At 40.4% G+C, this 20,989-nt stretch overlaps 3 protein-coding genes across 4 annotated transcripts in view; 2 read left to right on the forward strand and 1 right to left on the reverse strand.

Moving 5' to 3' along the window:
- iqgap2 (IQ motif containing GTPase activating protein 2) overlaps positions 1 to 8,684 on the forward strand; it is a 36,670-nt gene extending 27,986 nt beyond the window's left edge. For both annotated transcript variants that reach the window (XM_088336009.1, XM_088336010.1), the window contains exons 28-38: positions 629 to 713; positions 831 to 1,063; positions 1,745 to 1,877; positions 1,989 to 2,091; positions 2,169 to 2,310; positions 5,127 to 5,214; positions 5,299 to 5,511; positions 5,602 to 5,762; positions 7,081 to 7,221; positions 7,988 to 8,096; positions 8,169 to 8,684. In XM_088336009.1, the coding sequence (XP_088192135.1) occupies positions 629 to 713; positions 831 to 1,063; positions 1,745 to 1,877; positions 1,989 to 2,091; positions 2,169 to 2,310; positions 5,127 to 5,214; positions 5,299 to 5,511; positions 5,602 to 5,762; positions 7,081 to 7,221; positions 7,988 to 8,096; positions 8,169 to 8,282 (1,522 nt within the window). In that variant the 3' untranslated portion in view covers positions 8,283 to 8,684. The remainder of the gene's footprint in view (positions 1 to 628; positions 714 to 830; positions 1,064 to 1,744; positions 1,878 to 1,988; positions 2,092 to 2,168; positions 2,311 to 5,126; positions 5,215 to 5,298; positions 5,512 to 5,601; positions 5,763 to 7,080; positions 7,222 to 7,987; positions 8,097 to 8,168) is intronic.
- Positions 8,685 to 10,813: 2,129 nt separating this feature from the next.
- Positions 10,814 to 14,975, forward strand: f2r (coagulation factor II (thrombin) receptor). Its single transcript, XM_088334979.1, has 2 exons — positions 10,814 to 10,820; positions 11,899 to 14,975. The coding sequence occupies exons 1-2, from the start codon at positions 10,814 to 10,816 to the stop codon at positions 13,026 to 13,028; spliced, it is 1,137 nt and encodes a 378-aa protein (XP_088191105.1). The 3' UTR covers positions 13,029 to 14,975.
- On the reverse strand, positions 13,498 to 19,415 carry LOC148365622 (uncharacterized). The gene is made up of 6 exons (XM_088336015.1): positions 19,165 to 19,415; positions 17,487 to 17,632; positions 17,351 to 17,412; positions 15,678 to 15,788; positions 15,494 to 15,595; positions 13,498 to 15,016 (listed from the first exon to the last, which is right to left on the reverse strand). Exons 1-6 carry the CDS (start codon positions 19,273 to 19,275, stop codon positions 14,994 to 14,996), a joined length of 555 nt encoding a protein of 184 aa, XP_088192141.1. The 5' UTR covers positions 19,276 to 19,415; the 3' UTR covers positions 13,498 to 14,993.
- Between the last annotated feature and the right edge of the window lie 1,574 nt (positions 19,416 to 20,989).

Here is a 20,989-nt window from a genome sequence, read left to right on the forward strand (position 1 = left end):
GCACGGCGGCGCAGTGGTTAGCGCGTGTGTGGCACAGTTCTGAGGTCATGAGATCGAACCTTCATGTGTGGAGTTTGCATGTTCTCCACGTGCTTGCGTGGGTTTCCCCCCCACATTCCAAAAACATGCATTTCAAGTTAGCTGGTCGGTCCAAATAGTCCCCTAAGTGTGACTGGGCGAGCGAGTGGTGTGTCTCTGTGTGCCCTGCGACTGGCTAGGAACCAGTTCAGGGTGTCCCCTGCCCATTGCCCGAAGACTGATGAGATGGGCTCCAGCACCTATGCGACCCTACTGAGGATAAGCGGTGCAGATAATGAATGAATATTTTTTGCTGCGCCAAACCATTTTTTTAAGTCTGGCTTTTTCAACATTTTCGGTTGCTGACCCTGGCCTTATTCTAACAGTGCCCAGATCCAAGTATGCCACAAGATGGAGCTCAGGTCTTAATGGAAAATCTGGCGGACCTACACAACTCCTTGGTTGAATGGTTGAACGTTGCTACATTTTTTGAGAACATCACTAATTGTCCAAGCATTTAATGACTATTATATTGTGAAAAATATTTTTATTTTTATCATAATAAGAATTAAGTTTGACACACTACTTTTTTGCTTGGTATTATATTCAGATATGGCATGAGGTATGTGGCAAAGGTTCTGAAGAACTGTCTGCACGAAAAGTTTCCGGATGCATCAGAAGATGAGCTGCTAAAGGTGACTAAAATTGTGTAATTTTATAATTGCCATAATGCCCCAGTCAATTTGAGAATGTTTTTTATTAGGGGGTCAAGGAAATGCAAACATTGACGATGTATTTTCATTCCGTACCAGGTGGTCGGAAACTTGCTTTACTACCGCTATATGAATCCTGCAATCGTAGCTCCAGATGGATTTGACATCATTGATCTGTCGGCGGGTGGGCAGCTACATGTAGACCAGAGACGCAATCTGGGATCCGTGGCCAAAATGCTCCAGCACGCTGCGGCCAACAAGCTTTTTGAGGGCGAAAACGTACACATGACGCCCATGAACGACTTCATCTCGCAGACATACGAGAAATTCCGGTGAGAATGACCAGTTGATTATTAAACATGACGCAAAAAATTGCAACAATCAAAATGTTTGAAAAGACAATAAAAAACATTAGTGTTTGTCCATTGAGTACAGGGAAATGGCAGGTAACTTAATGGAGGAGAAGCAATACGTACTTGCTGAATCCACGTTTTTAAGATGTCATTCTTTCACACAGAAAAGGAACCACCCTATTTTCCTGGACTATCACCCTCTACTTTTTCATTTTGAACATTACAGCTTATACATTGCTGCAGCCAATTTGAATAAATCAAGAAGGGTGTTGACTTGGGCCTTGGGAAACATAAATTGGTGGCAGGAAACATGCCAGTTTAAAAAAAAAAAAAAAAGAACACACCAAACACAGGGTGCTCTAACTATACAACCTTCAAGTTGGCCTTTTTAACAACAGGATTTAGTTTCCGTTAGATATGTTACTGCCACAATTAAGGCACCGTTCGGATGGGAAGTTAAGGTAGATCATTAAAACCTTAAATACTTCATGTGTACTGTCTGTCTTTGTAAATATCTTATTATTTAATGTGGTCACCAGTGGCTTAATGTCAGGTCTGTCTTATGACTGTACAAAATTGCTTTTACTGGGTGCGGCTTTAATTCAGATATGCTCTAAAGTCTGGAAATTTCAGCAAAATAAAATTTTAAATTCTGTTTAGGGTTTTTTTCCAATCTGCCTGTGACGTCTCTGAACCCGAAGAGAAGTTTAACATTGATGAATACTCGGACATGGTTACCTTGAGCAAGCCCGTCATCTACATCTCTATAGAGGAAATCATCAATACACACACTGTAAGCATGCCAAGTGTTTGTGAATGTCATGTTTGTGGTCTGAATAATGTTAAAGCACAAACTTCAGTGGACATGCGTCCCAAACTGAGGTTCTCATCTGTATCAATCCAGCTCCTTTTGGAACATTTGGAGGCGATCTCACCGGACCTCAATGACTTGTTGCACGAGCTCCTGCAAGACTTGGGAGATGTACCAGATGTTGAGATGTTACTTGGTAGTGCAAATTTGGATGCTTAGTGTCGCTTTAAAAGACCAAAATTCTAAGTATCTTTTACGTTCTTGTTTATTAAGGTGAAGGAGCCGTTCATAGCAATGATACAAACAGGGATGCTGTCCTCAACCAGTTGGCCAAGACCGAGATCTCACTCACTCTGACCAGCAAGTTTGAGCTCCTTGAAGGAGATGACAAGGATGTAAAGACGCTTATGACAAAGTGAGTTTAGAGTTTCCAAAAAGTGCATAATTATTAAAGGTGGGGTGCGTTGTTTAAGTTGAAAAAGATAAAAAAAAATGACTTTATTCAAGCGCATTTAAGAATGTCACCGTACTTGCACGTGCAACAAAAGGAGGTTGATTTCAGCTGTAGAAGATGGCAAAAGCATGTAGAACTTTTCATGTAACATCCAATTAATGGAAATAGATGTCAGCATTCTAACATTTTCAAAGCCTATTAATTTTAGTTGTTTTAAAAGGAGAGTGTATTTTTAGCACCTCCTGGTGGTAAAAAAAACTTCATAAAAAACAAAAACATTGTTAACCAAAGCTAAATGAAACGACATAAAAAAGTGCATTTTTCTAAAACATGCGTACGTCAAGATGGTAGCATTTATTTTACATAACATGACATCATTGTCGGCCATCCTGCTGCTACGGGTACACCCCCTTTTTTCCTTTTTTTTTTCTTTTTCTTTTCTGTTTTTTTTTTTCTTTTTTTTTTCTTGGTTCTATTCTTGATTCCTTCTTTTTTAACTTTTACCCTTTTAAATTGTTTCTGTATTTCGCTTTTTCCTTTAATTCTTTTTTCTTTCTCATATTGTTTTTTGCTTTGTTCTACTCTTATTCTTTTTACTTTTTAGTGTTATTTCTTTCTTTCTAGCTTTTTTCTAAATTTCCTTCATCTTTTCTTCCTTTCATTTTTTTCTTCGTGAAAGGCTGATATAACAATTATAAGAGAAATGGTGTGTTTTGGTCACTTTGAGTCTCCATTGTTTGTCTCCTTGTACTTTTTATCACTCGTTTTCAGTTGCACAATACAGTGACATAAGGGTCCAATATTACACACTGTCCCTTTAACCATGTTATGTTTTGTGCACTAAGCTTGCGAGGAAAGCATTACTGTTGACGCATAATCATTTCCCAGTGCAAAAAGCAAGAAGATCCAGAAGGCATGATGTCAACACACAAGCCCTTCTAGGCCACATATGCACACCAACATCTGTAGAAAGCATTCCAAGATGAATTACAAATGTTGGAACCAAAAGAAGGCAAAAACGCTTCAATTAAACTGTGGCCTTTTATGATTCCATGGACAGAATGAAGCAAAGATATCGGTATTCTCTATTCCAACTGTATTTGGCACATAGACTTTTTTCCCCCCCGCCTCCAACATATCGCTCTATGACCCAACTTCGTCTTTCCTGCCGTTGAATCTTTTCCTGTCCAAACAGGAAGAAGCTTGCCAGTGGCTGTTATCTTCCTTTTAAACCTGTATCCTTTTGTATGGTACATTCTGCATTAGAAAGATGATTTCATCCTAACTTCGACTTCGACGTTCATGACTTCATTCTATATGAAATCCTTATGTAGTGGCCTTTGTGTTTTTTGTGAAGCTGTTCTATTTAGAGTTATTTGTAAAATCTAAGAGCAATGTTGTTGACCACTCTTTTTCTCCCCCAGGTTGATAACCATATTAACTTATCAACTAATTTTCGTGATCAACTCTTGAGGAGTCACTTACACCAAGTATTAATACCACTAGTCCTTTTTGTATCGACACATTTAAAATCATAGAAAGTTTGTCAGAAAACACAATGAAACTAACAATTTTGCCGAATATAAACCGGTTACTAACAATTTCATCCCCAAAAAAAGTCTGTTGACATGCAATGTCAGTCAAATACATATTTAAAAACGTAAATAATTAATTTTAAGAGGTTGATAACGTAAAAAACAAATATAAAATATAAATAGAAAAATGTGTATAGCGTGAAAATGTTTACCGTATTTCTTCATGTACAACACACTCGTGTATAATGCGCACCCCTAGTTTTTGACTAAAAATCTGTGTAACATTTTTGTTTTTTCTCAGTTCAAACTTAATGCATCAGGAATTAAACTTGGGTCACAGCTGTGTAAGAAATTTATTCTAGCCACTGTCCTATCGGTGATATAGATGACATATTAAAAGGCAGATTTGCTTTCCATTATCACACAATATTTAGTCATAGCATTACAGAAGAGTTTTTTGAATGTGTGTTTCACATGTTACAATGACAATCCATCCATCCATTATCTGCACCGCTTATCCTTAGTAGGGTCGCGGAAGTGCCGGATCCCATCCCAGCTATTTTAGGGCTGTGGGTAGGGGACACCTTGAACTGGTTGCCAGCCAGTCGCAGGGCACACAGGGACAGACATTTCGCTCGCTCATTCACAACTAGGGACAATTTGGACCGGCCAATTAACCTGACATGCATGTTTTTGGAATGTGGGAGGAAACCGGAGTGCCCGGAGCGAACCCACGCAAGCACGAGGAGAACATGCAAACTCCACACAGGAGGTTCGATCTCATAACCTCAGAACTGTGCCGCACACGCACTAACAGCTGCTCCGCCGTGCTGCCCACAATGACAATACTATGATTCTACACTAGTATTTTAAGAGTATTTTAGGGACAATTTTATAAAATAGTGTGATAAAAGCTACTGCCAATTACATCTGTCATATCATTGGTGGGCCAGTTATAATGATCTGGCGTGCTCACTGCCACGACCCAGGTTCGATTCCTGTTGCAGCGATTGTGGACAGCGAGCGCACCCAGAAAAAAGTGCCTATACACAAAATGATAATTTTCTGTTCTCATTTCCATTTTTTTTTAAACGTTTGCTTTTTGAAATACATTAATATTTATAACTTGCAATAGACAAAACAAACATAAAACTTTTTTGGGACCTGCTTAGAGAGGCCATGTGCATGGACAAGTATGTGGTGCTTTTCTGCATTATAAGCATCTGCTTCTTTTCTGTGTAGGACAAAGAAACTTCTAGTAGATGTCATCCGAATTCAACCTGGAGAGTCTTTGTCTGAAGTTTTAGAGACCCCGGCCACAGCTTCTCAGGTGACATTTTTATTGCTTTCGCTCTCTTGTATGCCCATTATTTGATCTGGTTGACTCGAGTCATGAACGTGATGTATCCCACAGGAGTCGGAACATAATGAGATAGCAGTGCGGCGGGCGGTTCAGGACGCTCAGAGTCCAGATGGACTGAAGAGCAGCCCTGCAGTGCTGGAGGACAGTCAGCTTCCCCTGGAGCAGAAGAAGCGGAAGATTTTAAGGAACCTTCGTAACTTGGAGCAGGGCAACCTCGTCTCTGCCACAAACCGATACCAAGACCTCATCAATGACATTGCCAAGGTGTGTTTTTTTGGCTCATTCACAGGCATGCGATGAAGACACTCAGGCACGTTTCCACTTTTAAATAACAGTCCTAATTGTGATTGTCAGGATATTCGTTACCAAAGACGCTACAGACAAAGGAGGAAGGCCGAGCTTGTGAAGCTCCAGCAGACACTTTCAGCGCTCAATTCAAAAACGGCTTTTTACCAGGAGCAGATGAACTATTATGACACTTACATCAAGACTTGCCTGGACAACCTAAACCGCAAGTGAGCTTAGTGGCCCAAAATGATCATACGGTTCAGTAACAAGGGCACTGTACACTAGTGGTACCCGGACTTTTCTGTGCCACGGACTGGTTTAATGTCTGAAAATATTCTCGTGGCCCTGCCCAATAATATTAGTAATAATAATAATAATAATGATAAGCCTAAATACACTGTATAATCGATTACTAGACAGATAGGGATGTGGATGACATACGGAAAGGCATTCGATTCTATCCCACTATCATATTATTTTTACTTACAAGACCACATTGTTGAATACGTGGGGCCATGACTAAAATAATGTATTTGTAATGAAAACTGTGAATACCATACCAAAATACATTTTCTATTTGAAAAAATAGTGTGGTGATGAGGCAATACCTAATGCCTTTTCCTATGTCATCTACTTCAGTGGTCGACAAACTTTTCTCTAAAATAGACCGGTTAAATACGTGACTATTCTCGCGGCCCGGCCCAATAGTAACGCATGTCATTATAACTAGGGCTATAATAATGACAACAACAATAAAAGAACAAGAGCCACTCGATTATTACTAGATCATTAGAAATCTAGATGACATGAGAAAAGGCACTCGATTTTATCTAATTGTCGCACTATTTTACTCACGTTGCTTAGCCTTCTTGATCTTGAAGGTGCACGTGATTGGTCAACCGTTGTACAACGTCAGTCCTGGGCACTGCGGCCCTCAAGGGCCGCATATTCTGCCAGATTTTTTAGGTTTCTTTGCTCCAATACACATTATTCAAATCACAAGGTTTGTTAACAATCTTCTGCTAGTATGTCAATGAGCTGATAATTTGTATCGCCTGAGTTAAAGAAAAGAAACATTCAAAATCATGCTGGACATGCGCCCGTTGAGGGTGGGAGTGCCGTAGTCGTACAACTTTGTCTTGGAAGAATCTCTCCTATAATGCTCCATTACATTGTAATGCATTATGGGAAAAGAGTTCAACTAAGACAATATTGTTCAATGTGGCACCCTGAGTAAAAATAGTAAAAATAGTGTGATGAGATAAAACCTTGCGCCTTTGCTTTGACTTCTACAACCCTAGTGGGCTAGTGGCTAAAGTTATGCGCTCTCATCGCCGTGATTCGGGTTTGATTCTCTCCTTATGAAATGCTAAGCAAATTAAGTCAGGGATAAGAGACCACTGCCCAGCCATTGCTCAATTACGGTAATATACTAGCGCAAAACATCAATGTTATTATTCTGTGTGGCCCAATACCGAAAACCCACGGTCCGGTACCGGTCGCTGACCACTGCTGTGTGCGGTTAACTGAGTTTTGTGTGGCTAGGCATTCCCGAAGATCCATCAAAGTGGTCAGCAAAGGAGAAGAAAAGGGCAACAAACGGAAGCAGCAATCTCTCAAGTACACCGGCGCGAGACTACACGAGAAAGGAGTCATTCTGGAGATCGAAGGGCTTCAGACCAACCAGTGAGAGAAGTTTTTGCTCTGATGCTAATAACTTTTGGACACATGTTGCTATCTATGTCAACCATGTATAGTGAGACATCTAGATGGCTGATTTATCCCTGCGCACAACACTGGTGATCGGCATTTCGCTTTTGGCGTTGGGTGTGGAAAATCGGATGAAAACGGCACAGCATCAATGGCGTCGAGTACCAAACATGTTTCATAATTTTGGCGCTTGCTCGCCATATTCTTTTTGGGTGTGTAGCACCGAGGAAAACTGCAAGGTGCTCTTTTCCACAATGCATAAGCTTTAAATGCAAAACAGCTTTGGCGGCGTCTGAAAATATGAGGCCCTTTTAGAGGACCAATTAGTCTGAAATGAAATGATCTGCATTTATTTTCTGTGTTTGTACCAATCGTGTTCATGTAATCCAAAAGGTTTGACAGTACTTCATAGTGGTACCTCTTCATACAAACTTAATTAGTTCTTAAAAGTCTATCTTTCACTAAAAACATATTTCAATAACATTTAAACATCAAAAATGCAGTAAGAAGATGAATAAAACAATAAGAAGTGAAATTTGATCATTTACCATCTAAGAAGTCTGTGTAACGGAGGTTTATGCATGGTATGGGGGTGGGGTTTGCAAAAAAAGATACAAAAATACATTTTAAAAATGGTTATCAGCTTTTGTAATATATACCTGAATCGGTCAACTCCTACTTTAGATACATTTGTCGGTAGTGTTCCGTTAACACTTTTGTACTCTTGTCTTTTGTGTGCTAGGTTCAAAAATGTCATGTTTGAAATCTCGCCAAGTGAGGAAGTTGGTGATTTTGAGGTGAAAGCCAAGTTTATGGGTGTTGAGATGGAAAAAGTTCAGCTTCATTTTCAGGTAAACTTCCTTTTTGCCAAATTTCCCGCAAGCACTTGCACGCAGTTTGTTTATTGTCGTGTCGTGTCCCAGGATCTCTTGCAACTTCAATATGAAGGCGTGGCCGTTATGAAGATGTTCGACAAAGCTAAAGTCAACGTCAACCTGCTCATCTTCCTTTTAAACAAGAAATTCTATGGAAAATGAATACATCTAGAAACCACAAGAAATTGTGCCTAGTGATATTTTTTGAACAGAATCGAGGTTGTCAGAAAATGCAGGTATCATGCTATTTTTCAAATAATTTAATGAAGTTGTTTAATGTATTCTTGGAAAGTAAAATTCATTGTATTTTAATGTGAAAGATCTTGTTTTCTGTCGGAGAAATGCTATTGTTTTTGTCATTTGTTGATTAAGAAATCTTTGCCTCGGGGGCTTCCCCATCACCTTGCTGAAATGCTGTAGTTCACCAGTGCCTTTTTAATTAAAGAATCCAAATCATATTTTTAATTAATAAAACTTTTAAATGCTTGCACTAATGTATTTTTAACGTGTTGTTGGTTTTCAATGATTTTCGACAATCTCTGTATATTAAAACATGAAACTTTACTTTGAGTGTGCCTTCACATTTCTACCTCTGTATCTTGCCAAAGATACTTTAAGTTTTAAATTACACTCAGCAAATCCGGCTAAACAATAGAGTAGAATTTCATGTAAAATCGCTTGTGAACTTGGATTGTGATCCATTTATTATTACGAGGAATTGTTGGGAGGAGTCATAGGGAAACGAGCCTGTCTGCAGCCTGGCTTGGCCATGATAAAACTGACATGTCTGACTGATAAAACTCCTGACGAGCTGTAACAGTAAGAGTAACTTTAAAAATGCTTCAGAGCAAAAGAGCCACTGTTGGGCTTTTGATGGCGTTTTTACTTTACAACTCAGCACTTGGCACCCACAATGGTAAGTTTGTACATTTAGAATTTAGAGAAAAATGTCAATTTCATCTTTATTAAGTTTATTATTAAATCATCACCGCTCTAGCTCTGTTAGATACACCTATCAATTAAGTCTAAACTATTGCACTTAAGATCTGCGAAAACCAAGCGGGTAGTAAAGAACTAATATTTAATGGAGTGCGTTTTGGACATTTTGTACTTCTAGGAGTATTTTTAGATCACTACCATATTTTTTACCCGAATAGATTTACTGAAGAAGAAACTACTCTTACTCTGCTACATTGCACCCGTTATTTAAATCCCCTTCTCGCATATCTGTCTCTAAGGTCCATTCATTTTGTTGGAGACTTCGTTCCTCTTATTGAGATTTGACCAGTGACTCAAACCACCACCAGGTGGCACTTGAGTAGAGTAAGGAATTTTTTATTTTTATTTTTTACGACATGTGTAGTGTAAGCTCTGTAAACAGACAAGTACACTGACTTGTAATTTATTGTGGATTGGATGTACTTCGATCTTATTGAATGGTTGTTTAAAATAAAAATATATATGTGTGTGTTGCGCAGCACGGCAGCGCCGTGGTTAGTGCATGTGCGGCACAGTTCATGTCTTGGGAACCTCCTGCGTGGGTTCAAATCAAGCTCCAGACTACTGTGCGGAGTTTTGTATGTTCTCCCCGTGCTTGCGTGGGTTTCCTCCGGGCACTCCGGTTTCCTCCCACATCCCAAAAACATGCATTTCAGGTGAATTGGCCGGTCCAAATTGTCCCTAGGTGTAAATGAGCGAGTAAGTTGTCTGTCCCCGTGTGCCCTGCGATTGGCTGGCAACCAGATCAGGGTGTCCCCTGCCCACTGCCCGATGATTACTGGGGTGGACTCCAGCACCCCCGCGACCCAACTGAGGATAAGCGGTGTAGCTGATGAGATGTGTGTGTTGCGACGGTTACTCTGTACTTGAGTAGTGTTATCAGCAAGTACCTATTTACTTCAACTCAAGTAAATAATTTGACTACTTTTTACTTCTACTTGAGTCATATTATTCTGAAGAATACAATTTCGGCTACTCTACCTACTTCTGGTCGTGAAGCTATGCAAATGGTCTGCATTTATATAGCACTTTTCAAGTCAGTGAAGACCTCCCAAAGCGCTTTACACTTTTCCCTTTAAACACTAACTGACCGATGGCAGCGTCAGGGCAACTACCTGCTATTGGGGGGCATTAGTGATTCAGTGTCTTGCCCAAAGACACTTCGACATATAACATGGAGGAGAATTGAACATGAGACCTCTTGATCCCAAGACGAGAGCTTCACCTCCTGAGCTAATGCCGCCATGCATACATTATAACTAAACATGACAGGAATCATACTTATACATCTTCCCCGTATGTCACATGTTAATCATTTGTAATTGTGTGGGGCATAGGCTATAACCATTTTTTTTGGACTCCAGATCAAGTCTTGCCCATTTCGGCTCTAATCCAGATTGTCTTGGTCACTGGTAGCAGGCATCAATGTCATTGTTGATTGCCTATATCGGGGTGGCTAACCCGGTCCTGGAGAGCCGCACGTCCTGCATGTTTGAGGTTTCTCTTTTCCAATCACCTGGATTGTTTTTAAGCTCTCACAAAGCCTGCGAACAAGCTGAAAATTGGTGTTACCTGTATTGGAGCAGAGAAACCTCCCAAAACATGCAGGACGTGCGGCTCTCCAGAACCAGGTTAGCCACCCCTGGCCTATATTGTTGCGGTATTCTAAAAAGTCTGTGTGCAGGTGGAGAGTCATGAGGGGTGAGCGGTTTTGAGCGGTCTCTAGTGGTAGCCTCTGGGAATGAACAGGAACTGGATTTTCTTTTGTATGACGAGCAAGATCTCTGTTTCAAAAAATCTTGTATACTGAACTGAAATTCTTGTGTTTATAGGTACTGTACTCGTATAAAATGGTACCACTATATTTCTGTTAGCTTTTTTTATACTGTTGAAGTTTTCTTTGCAGTTCTTAAATAAAAACATTTTTATTGCCTAACATCTTAGCTATGTTAATGTTTGAGACCAATTCACTCCCATATCCGCAATAGGAAGGATAGGTGATTAATCATAAAAATAAAAGCCTGTGTTTTGTCACAAAATGTAAGTTAAACAAGACTACAAAAAATTACTTTCTGCAGTGCAGAGTTTACATCAACTGACAATTTTCAATCACTGACTGAATATCATCATTAGCTGCACCGCTTATCCTAAGTAGGGTTGCGGGTGTGCTGGAGCCCATCCCAGCAATCATCGGGCAGTGGGCAGGGGATACCCTGAACTGGTTGCCAGCCAATCGCAGGGCAGACAGACACCTCGCTCATTCACACCAAGGGACAATTTGGACTGGCCAATCCACCTGAAATGCATGCCTGGAATGTGGGAGGAAACCGGAGTGCCCGGAGGAAACCCACGCAAGCATGGGGAGAACATACAAACTCCGCACAGTAAGTCCGGTAGCTGGATTTGAACCCACACAGGAGGTTCCCAAGACCTTAGAACTGTGCCTCACACGTGCTAACCACTGCGCCGCCGTGCTGCCCTGACTGAATATATTTTTTTAAAATGACGGGAACATTTTTTGACAGGTTGAATATTGGGGCGTATGTTTTTATTAGTCTACCTCGGTACCTTAAGAGGAGGGAAAGGCAGAGAGGCAAGGAAGAACAGTGTCGGTGCACAATAGTTTTAAAAAGGCAGCAAGGGAAATGCCAGCCCAACCCTAACATAATGATTGACATTTTAAGCTGTACCCAGCCTGAAATTTGGGTCAAGTTTTTCGGGGTTGAGCTTAATATTTTACCAAAATCAATTTGTTTTCTGTATTTTCCCATTATTGAAGACTCCGGGGTATTCCCACGGACCTTCTCTGGCAACGCAGAATGTTCCACAGACCTATCCCTGCTTGATGTCCTGGACGCTGATTATGGTTCCCAGGCCAAACCTGTGAGAAGACACAACAAGCACTACTCTGTTTCAGAAGATGTCAAGTGGTTCCTGCGTAGCTCCCTGGCCACCGCTTTCGTCCCGATGGTTTACACCTTGGTCTTCATCGTCAGCGTGCCTCTCAACCTTGTGGCTGCGGCCATGTTTGTGCACCCTGTCCGTCCAACCAAACCTGCAATCATCTACATGCTCAACCTGGCTTGCGCTGACCTGCTCTTCGGCCTGCTCCTCCCTTTTAAAGCAGCTTACCGTTACCATGGCAGCGATTGGACCTACGGCTCGTTGATGTGCAGGGTGGTGACTGCGGCCTTCTACTGCAACATGTATTGTTCAGTGCTGCTCATGACGTGCATCGGCATTGACCGCTTCTTGGCTGTGGTTTACCCCATGAACTCACTGACCTGGCGCAGCCGACAGACAGCATGGACTGTGTGTGCCGCCATGTGGCTCTTGGCTTTGGCTGGGGTAGCACCACTTCTGGCCTCGGGACAAACTGCGTATATAGCCCACCTGGGGATCACTACCTGCCATGACGTGCAAGATTCAGAGAAACTCCGATCTTACTATCGCTATTTCTTCTCAGTCTACTGTGCCGTATTCTTCTTCATTCCGCTCATTTTGACTGTGACTTGCTACGCGCGCATCATACGGGCCTTAGCGGCCTCCAACGTGGAGAATCGTTCTAAAAAAACCCGGGCGGTGGTGATGGCAGCGCTCGTGCTGGTCCTATTTGTGGTCTGTTTTACCCCTGCTAACGTCACCCTCATGATCCATTATTTGGAGACCAATCGCCAGTCAAGTGATACGACCTATCGCGCTTACCTTCTTGCTATTTGTGCTGGAAGCATCAGCTGCTGCCTGGACCCCCTCCTCTACTACTTCGGCTCATCCCAGTGCAGGAAACGGGTGGCGGCGTTGTTTGGATGCCGGCGCCCGAATCAGACTCGGAGCAAGTCGCACACGCAGAGCACCGGAACCAGCGGGAGAAGGGGCGGCAGCAAGTTGTACAATTTGGAGGTTGTCTGAATCAGTGTTTTCTCAACTGGTGGGCAGGGACCAGTGTTGGGAGTAATGTGTTACAAAGGAACAATCCTTGAACGCAATTAATTTTTACAGGTAATGAGTATTGTAATGCATTATTAATTACATTTTCAAAGAAGCTGTTTTTGACGACGTTTCTTTAACATACAATGCCACCACCCACAGAACATCAGACCGAAACGGTTATGCTTGTCTATACGAACCTACAAAATAGAATTGAATACAATAATTTTTGTGCCGTCTCAAGCACAGAGTACGAAAAAGCAACTCCTGTATTCTCCCTACCTTATATACAGCACTCATATTCGAGTCTAATTCAAAACTGTAAATCCTGAAATCGAGTACTTATATGCGCATATTCGTTTGTGTGTCACTAGTAGCAAATGGTAGACAGCGTGTGGGGAAAAGGGCGTGGGTTATACAAGAACAACGGAAGCAATGGGCCACCCTTGAATTTATGGTGAAAAGTGTGCTACATTTATTTTTAATGGTAAAATTATTTTTGCAATGCACCATGCCTGAAAAAAAAAAGAAACTTTTTGGACATTACCCTGGAATAGAGAAGGAAATCTTTAAGGGGTTTGAAAACAAAAAAAGACAATTAGACATGGAGAGTCTCAACTATGTTCATTTGCAAGCTCTCAAGATTGTACAAGACCAGAAATATGAAAGGTTTAACGTTTCTACAGGATGTGTACACGTTTTCTTCCATTTCTTTTATCGCGTGGCTATTTCTGCACAGTTTTTGGGGGTCACTTTCAATGTGAGTATACTCTATACAGTAATTTGTAACTAGAAAGCTACTTTCAAAGTAACGTGCTACTTTTGGCTGTCAGTAATCTGGGGGACGAGGAAATTACTTTTTAAATGAAGTAACCAGTAACTGTAACTAAGGACTTTTTTTTAGTAATGCACCCAACACTGGTCAGGACCCAAAAATGGATCCCTGACCCGTTTTCAGTGGGTTGCAAGTCATACTGAGGGTCGATTACACTCTTTAACAGTAGACGGCGTTAATTCCCTGCAGATGCAAGTTGACACTTGCCACTTCACACCACTCCACAGAGAAAGACCGCTGAAGTGTCGGATGTTGAGCATGGCTAAAAGCAGGTATAATGGAGAATACAGTATATGAGATATGGATTGTATTATCTTGAAGGCAAAATTTTCCGATTACATTCTAGATGCAGCTAGTTAAAGGAGCTGTAAGAATTTGGAATTTCTTAACTCGCTGTCGCCATTGCTTGGCTTGTGTCATCATTGCAGCCTTTGTCAGGTCCCTTATGTTGCACGTGCAAGTACATGCATTTCTTAGGTTTTTATGAAATTAAACACTTCTTTTTTTCCATCTTTCTTGGGGTTTCAGTCAGCGTTTGGACTCTATTTGAAATAGGGATTTTCTTAATTTCACCATTTTCATGGTACACGAACAAAAAACTGCGATGGCAAGCATAAAGTTACTCTCCAACCTTCCCCTTTCTCCTCCCTTTGTCTCCTACTTAATGTGATGCGAGTCCCAGAACAGCATTGGTAAAAGATAAAAGCAGATAGGTGCAGTGGGAAAAAAACTAAAGGCTTTTCAAACTCAGGCAACGTGAGAGGTGAATATTTTTGCTTCACTCATACAGCGCATGGACTAATCATATTGTACGCTAACTGAGATTTATTTGGAGGTTGCTCAAAAGTATTTGTAATAATCTTAGTTTGACAAACTTGGTTTTGTGTATTTCTGTTAAATTGTTAAGTGTCATGTTCTGCTTTAATGAATACTGCAATTTCTGAATACTTATGAATCCATCATGAGATACTGGGAAAGAAGTGTAGGTTTCGTGTGTACCATTTGTGATTTGAAATGCAGAAAAAAAATATATGTGAGACAAAATTAAACAAATTGCTAACGTCATATATCCCTTCAAAGCTTCTTTTCTTGAAGTTCCTTCATTCTGTTATCTACTGGTCATCAGGACACAGCTCTGGAAAAGAGAAGATGGATCAAAAAAAAACTAAAGCAAGAAAAAATAAAGTTGATTAAGGCATTTGGTGTAAGTGCAATACTGTTATTCTTTAGAATGACCAGCGACGTGCAGTAAGAGAAAGCATAGAAATATACAATTATAAATGTTTTAAATGGTTATATTTATTCAGTGTTAAAGATCTTTCTCATTTAACTTCACAATTTTATTTTTTTCCAGTTTAAAATCGCAAAATGTTCGCATTTTTTAATGAATATCTTTAATACAAATAGTATGAAATATCCTGCTAAGCATGTGCAAATTCAGAGTGAGGCACAAAGATGGGTGGAATATGTACTGTATGTTCATTTATTAGTAAATTTGACTGTGCCCCACTAGACACTAACCTCACTGCACATCACTGGGAAAGACATTCCATCACTTCCAACATGACGGAAGGTCACTGAATGTTCAGGCCTACGGTAGCAAAACACTCACCTGAAATTCCATCATATTTATGGAAGTTCTCTGGGAAATTCAGGCAGACAAGTTGCTTTTTGAACACTTCGACATCCGTAGGATCAATTGCTCCGCTACGGGCTGAAAGAATAATTGTCAATTATTTCAAAAAGCCTAATGACCTTGCTATGTATGGAGGAGAAGGACATAGTTGCATACTTACTAAACTGCAGGATGAATCTACCCGTCACATCAAGGTTTCGGAAGGTATCGGTCCACAGGAGGCAGTCGGTGCACGTCCTAAGGATTTGTCCTTTGTGCTCGGATAGGTTTTCTTTGGAAAACATTCACTCTGGTTATTAGGTAAAATTATTTACATTCAGTGTAGACAGTGATTTATTTTGCAGTGAATTATGTGGAAAGATATTTTTGGGTTGCTATCAAATGTTTAATCTAATGTGACGCAATTGAAGATTTCAGCTTTAAAACGCAATTAGAATATATTTTAAATTTCAATGTACTACCCTGTTACTTTCATTGTATTTGTGTAAAAACAAAAATAGGAATTTAATTCTTTGTAAAAGAGGTCTTGTTGAGGAAACACCCTCGGTTAGAAACAAAGTTGGGCTAAAGACAAATTGAATAAGGATTTTTACTTGCCTGGACTTCTCGTCCGTTAAGATAAGAAAACATATTAAAAATGATTAAACTAATTTGCATGCACAAGCTAAAAAAAAACCCCAATAAAACCAAATCAATGCATTAATAACTCTTTTTAAATAATTGCAATTAAGTAACGGTCGAATATTAATCAATCAATCAAAGTGTATTCGTATATTACTTTTCAGGCAATGTATCGCAACTCAAAGTGCTGTATAAAACGTTTACTGTACAACAAAGAAAATTAAATCCTCTCCTTTTACCCCAGTTGAATTAATTCGTTCATTATCTGCACCACTTATCCTCAGTAGGGTTGCGGGGTTGCTGGAGCCCATCCCAGCTATCTTTGGGCAGTGGGCAGGGGAGAACATGCAAAATCTGCACAGGAAGGCCGGTAGCTCGGTTCGAACCCATGGCTTCAGAGCTGTGCTGTGCCAACCCACCAGTAAAATGATTAGTGATAATTAAACTTGTAGATAAAGACGATATGTTCACTGAGTGTTAAAAGTGTTAATGTAACCCTATTACTGAGTACAATTGAATAAAAAAAACTTTTAACATTACCTCAGTAACACATGGTCCTTATCTTCAAGTGTTAAATGAACACTGGTAATTTTACCGCACACTAACAACCCGGAATACGGAATTCACAGACACACACAATGATTGCAATAAAATACCCAAATAAATAATAAACCAATAGATATATACCAGTAGATATGTCTTAATGGACAAAAGTTCCCAACTACAGTATGTAGCCCATTTTTATGGGCGGAATGCGTGAATCGGGATTCCAACTTTGCAAGCTCTGTGAAAGTGTAAAGTAAAAGAGAATCGAAAACACAATTTGTATACAGAACACAACGTGCTTGATTGATTGAATGTTGGTGAAGATCCATGATTACCTACGCACAATCGTCTTCTCTTTTCTCACCCGATCCCATCTTACCAGAGGTCGGCACCCATAGACTGTATATAGTGTTCTACCCTACCGGTGTGCCGCAACACCCGTCTTAGGGAGTTGTTAAACCCCCCAATTCCTACCCTCAATGCAGAGAGTGGCAACAAAAGCCAACATTGTAAGTCTTAGTTATGACTAGGTTAGGCTCAAACCAGCGACCTCTAAGTCTAAGGACAGGCACTCTACTCCAAGGTCACCGAGCTGGTACTTATTGGCTTATTTTTATCATGTTTTTCTCAAGGATTCTTAACTCACCACTTTCACCCATTACTTACTGCGAAACATGGCGGTGAGTTGATCAACTGTTGCGTTGGCTTCCCCAAAAATGCAACGATTGCTGCGGGACAGGGACGGAGTTCAAGCTTCCATATTTTAAAACACAAAGTCTTGCAACGGCATCAATCGACTTACAAGCTGTGATCGCCCCATTTCATTCTCACGACGTGACTTTCCGATGTTGGGGTCAAGACTATCCAGGAGCTTTTCAAAGACGCTAACGCCTGGTGGTATGGCAGCGGGTCGCCTGCTCCCATCACGTACACCCATTTGCCAAACACCTGCCGAATACACCAGTAAAAGACTAATATTGTAGTAGTGTTCACTTTCAAGACGCGTTTTGGGTTATGAACGGCCACATTCAGAAATACAGGATGACGCAAGTGCAGCTTTTTTTGAATCAGCACAAGTTGTGAATGTTTTCCGATTACGATACTTACCAGTGAATCATTTATTCTGACATTTGTTTTATTCTGCTTGCTTCTAAAAAAGAATGTGGTTTTGATCTACTATTGAACAACTGAAAAGTAGATTGCTTAGGGTGTAAACCTTTTAAACTCAGCCAATTACTCACCTCAATAATGATCACAATTCTCTTCACCCATCATTCTGTGTTTGTGCTCAGAATATTCTGTAGTAAAAAATTTGAAGGAAGCTTTATTTTACGGACCTACCGTGTTATAACCTGGATCAAAACAAACACGCGGAGGAAGAAAATGCAACTTCAGTAGAGAGTTCTTATGTTTGGCTTTAGTTATGTAATCAATTCATTACATCCACCACACAGCATCATCTCCAAACAGAAGAGCAGCTTCAGCGACAGACTGCTGTCACAGTCTTGTTCCTCAGACAGACTGAGGAGATCATTTATTCCTCATGCCATGAGGCTCTTTAACTCCACCCGGGGAGTGAAAGCTCACATTAAACCCCACCCCCACATTTGCATATTACCCTAATTTTATAACAGTGTGTATTTCCGTAGCACTATTTAAATACTATATAGCAAAACGTTATATTGGGTATTTTTGTATTCTATATCTTAATTTTATTATTTTCTTTTTCAACACAAGGATACTGCTGGAACTGTGAATTTCCCTACGGGGATGAATAAAGTATCTATCTACCTATCTATCTACCTAATCGTATTTCAAAAGTTAAAAAAAAGAGAATACAATAAAGACACTTATTAACTCCGACTTATAAACCTATTTAAAAAAAATATGCAAAGCTTTTTAATAATAAATGAGCTGTAAGGAATTGGAACTCTACTTGCTACTGCCATCTCCTGGTTTGCAGCCTCTGTGAAGCTCCTAATGTTGCATGTGCAAGTACGCACATTTCTTAGATGGGCTCTTCTTTTATCATCTGTATTGGGATTTGGTGTGGCTTTTACACGGTACTTGAAACAGAGCTTTTCTTACTTTCACCATTTTCATCCCACAATAATAAATGAGATAGAAAATAAAACAAATGCAGGGTTGAGCATGAAGTTACTCTCCACCCCACCCTTGTCTCACCGATCCCTCCTACCTTGTGTGCTTCGTCCCAAACAGCTATACTAAAATTAATATAAAAATAAATAGGCGGGGTGGAAAAAAACTTATTTTGGCTCTTTAAATTGAGTTCGGCATTATTAGCACATACTGAATAGAGAAAATATTTGTATCCGAATTTTTAAGGACACCTCAAACAACGCACCCAACTATTGAGAAATGCCATTTTATCCCAACCTACCTGATCCCTTTAATTGAGACAGTTGATGAACATCTATTATATTTCAAGTGAGTATGAAAGAAAAAAAATAATAACTTACTTGCTGAGCGTCCTCTGGCATAAAAGGTTGGACCAGGTCCTTGCAGTCTGGTGCAGACGCCCCGCAAAGTGCAGGGAGAGCAAATAGAAAATAAACAACATGCCAAGTCATGGTCTCACTGTGTGTGCTTTAGCTGTGTTTCCGTCTGATCGTGATCTCGCTCTCGGCTCTGATTGACTTAAAACGGTGAGTAAATGTCTACTGTGTCCTGCACTCTCAGAATGCTCTGCGAATCATCACGTTGGGCTTTGACCGAGTGCTAAATGACCCTTTCAAATGTCTTCTGTTGGCCTTGAATGGACTCTGGGCCGGGTGCCACGTCTCCTCTTTGAATTAGGGAGAAATAACGTTTTTCTTTGTTGGTGTTCCCGCAAAGCAGGGGTCTCAAACACTATTTAATTGGGGGCTGCCAGAACTAGGGTCTGGGTGAGGTTGCGCAAAATCAGGTTTTCCCACAAAGAATTCTGATTAAAAAAAACTTTTCACGGTTTTCAAATATCATTATTTAAAAATATCTTCACAAAATACAACCTAAAAATAAATAAATATTAAGGATGAATATAAAACTAAATTAATCCCTTGTCTGCAAGGGATGCACTTAAAGAGACAGTGTGTATTCTTCAGTGCCTCTTATTGGTAAAAACATGTAATTCAGAAAAAAAAAGAAAAACGATCTAAATCATTTGCATTATTTTAATTGAATTTAAGTGTCTTTATTATGTACAATGAGATTAGACACGGCACCCCAAGGTAAACATTTAATAAAGACTTTAAAGAGAAAAATCAAATAAAAGACTCTCAGGATAAATTGTGAAAAATATTTACCAGGTAGGGCAGCACGGCAGCACGTGTGCGGCACAGTTCTGAATTCATGAAATCGAACCTACCTGTTTGGAGTTTGCATGTTCTCCCACATTCCAAAAACATGCATGTCAGGTTAATTGGCCGGTCCAAATTGTCCCTGAGTGTGATTGAGCGAGCGAATTGTCTGTCCCTGGCCGGCAACCAGTTCAGGGTGTCTGCTGCCCACTGCCCGAGAAAGCTGGGATGGGCTCAAGCACCCCCGTGACCCTACTGAGGATAAGCGGTACAGATAATCGATGGATTTACCAGGTAGTGTCACGAAGCGGAGCGGAAAACAGGAAAAAAGGACCCATTCGCGTAGACGTACTCACAATTTATTGGGGAAAGAGGAGGAGGGCGCACAATCGATACGGGAATTGATGGTCGCAGGAGTGGATTAGAAAAGAAAAGAATGTCCAAAAAACAAACGGATCAGACAAAAAACAGAACAGGATCATAGGCAGGCAGATTTACAGACTAGGCATTTCTCAGAATTAAACAGAACTTGCAGAAATCTCACAGAAGTCTCACCAAGTATAACAAACACTCTAGCCAAGCACAGTTTAAAGGAACACGTTTAAGTACTCCGAGAAGCAATCAGTCAAATGCATCTCAGCCGGTGTTCATGGTCAACTGGGCCGCCGAGGCAACCGCGCCAGAATCCGGTGCCACCCGGCTGTAACCAGCTGGGCACCATGGCAACAGCGCCAGACGTGACAGGTAGTGCTTGAAGACCGTCTTAAGTTATAACAATAGTGTAATGATTATTTTTTTTCTTTTAAAGGATATTGCATTGTAACAAAAGTGCAACGAAACGAAGTGCAATAAAACTTAGCAGCAAACAAAAAACATTCCTAAATAAGTTGCAAGATACATATTTCAAAAATCTTGAGTGCTCGTAGGTTGAGAACATTTTACATAACATGAGCCACACTTTGAGATGACATTATAGTCTGCCATCTTGCTGCTATAGTTACCCAAA

Source organism: Urocampus carinirostris, chromosome 5 (assembly GCF_059441175.1).
Source record: "Urocampus carinirostris isolate Australia breed hairy pipefish chromosome 5, RoL_Ucar_1.0, whole genome shotgun sequence".
Classification (NCBI taxonomy): domain Eukaryota; kingdom Metazoa; phylum Chordata; class Actinopteri; order Syngnathiformes; family Syngnathidae; genus Urocampus; species Urocampus carinirostris.

Bases quoted from the DNA above. Each gene is read 5' to 3' on its own strand.
- LOC148365622 (XM_088336015.1), bottom strand. From the start codon at position 19,275: ATGACTTGGCATGTTGTTTATTTTCTATTTGCTCTCCCTGCACTTTGC. The intron at 17,633-19,164 runs GTAAGTTATTAT...TGTATTCGGCAG, and splicing joins TGCCAGAGGACGCTCAGCAA to GTGTTTGGCAAATGGGTGTA. The intron at 15,017-15,493 runs GTGAGTGTTTTG...TCTCTTTTCCAG, and splicing joins TAAATATGATGGAATTTCAG to AGCTGTGTCCTGATGACCAG.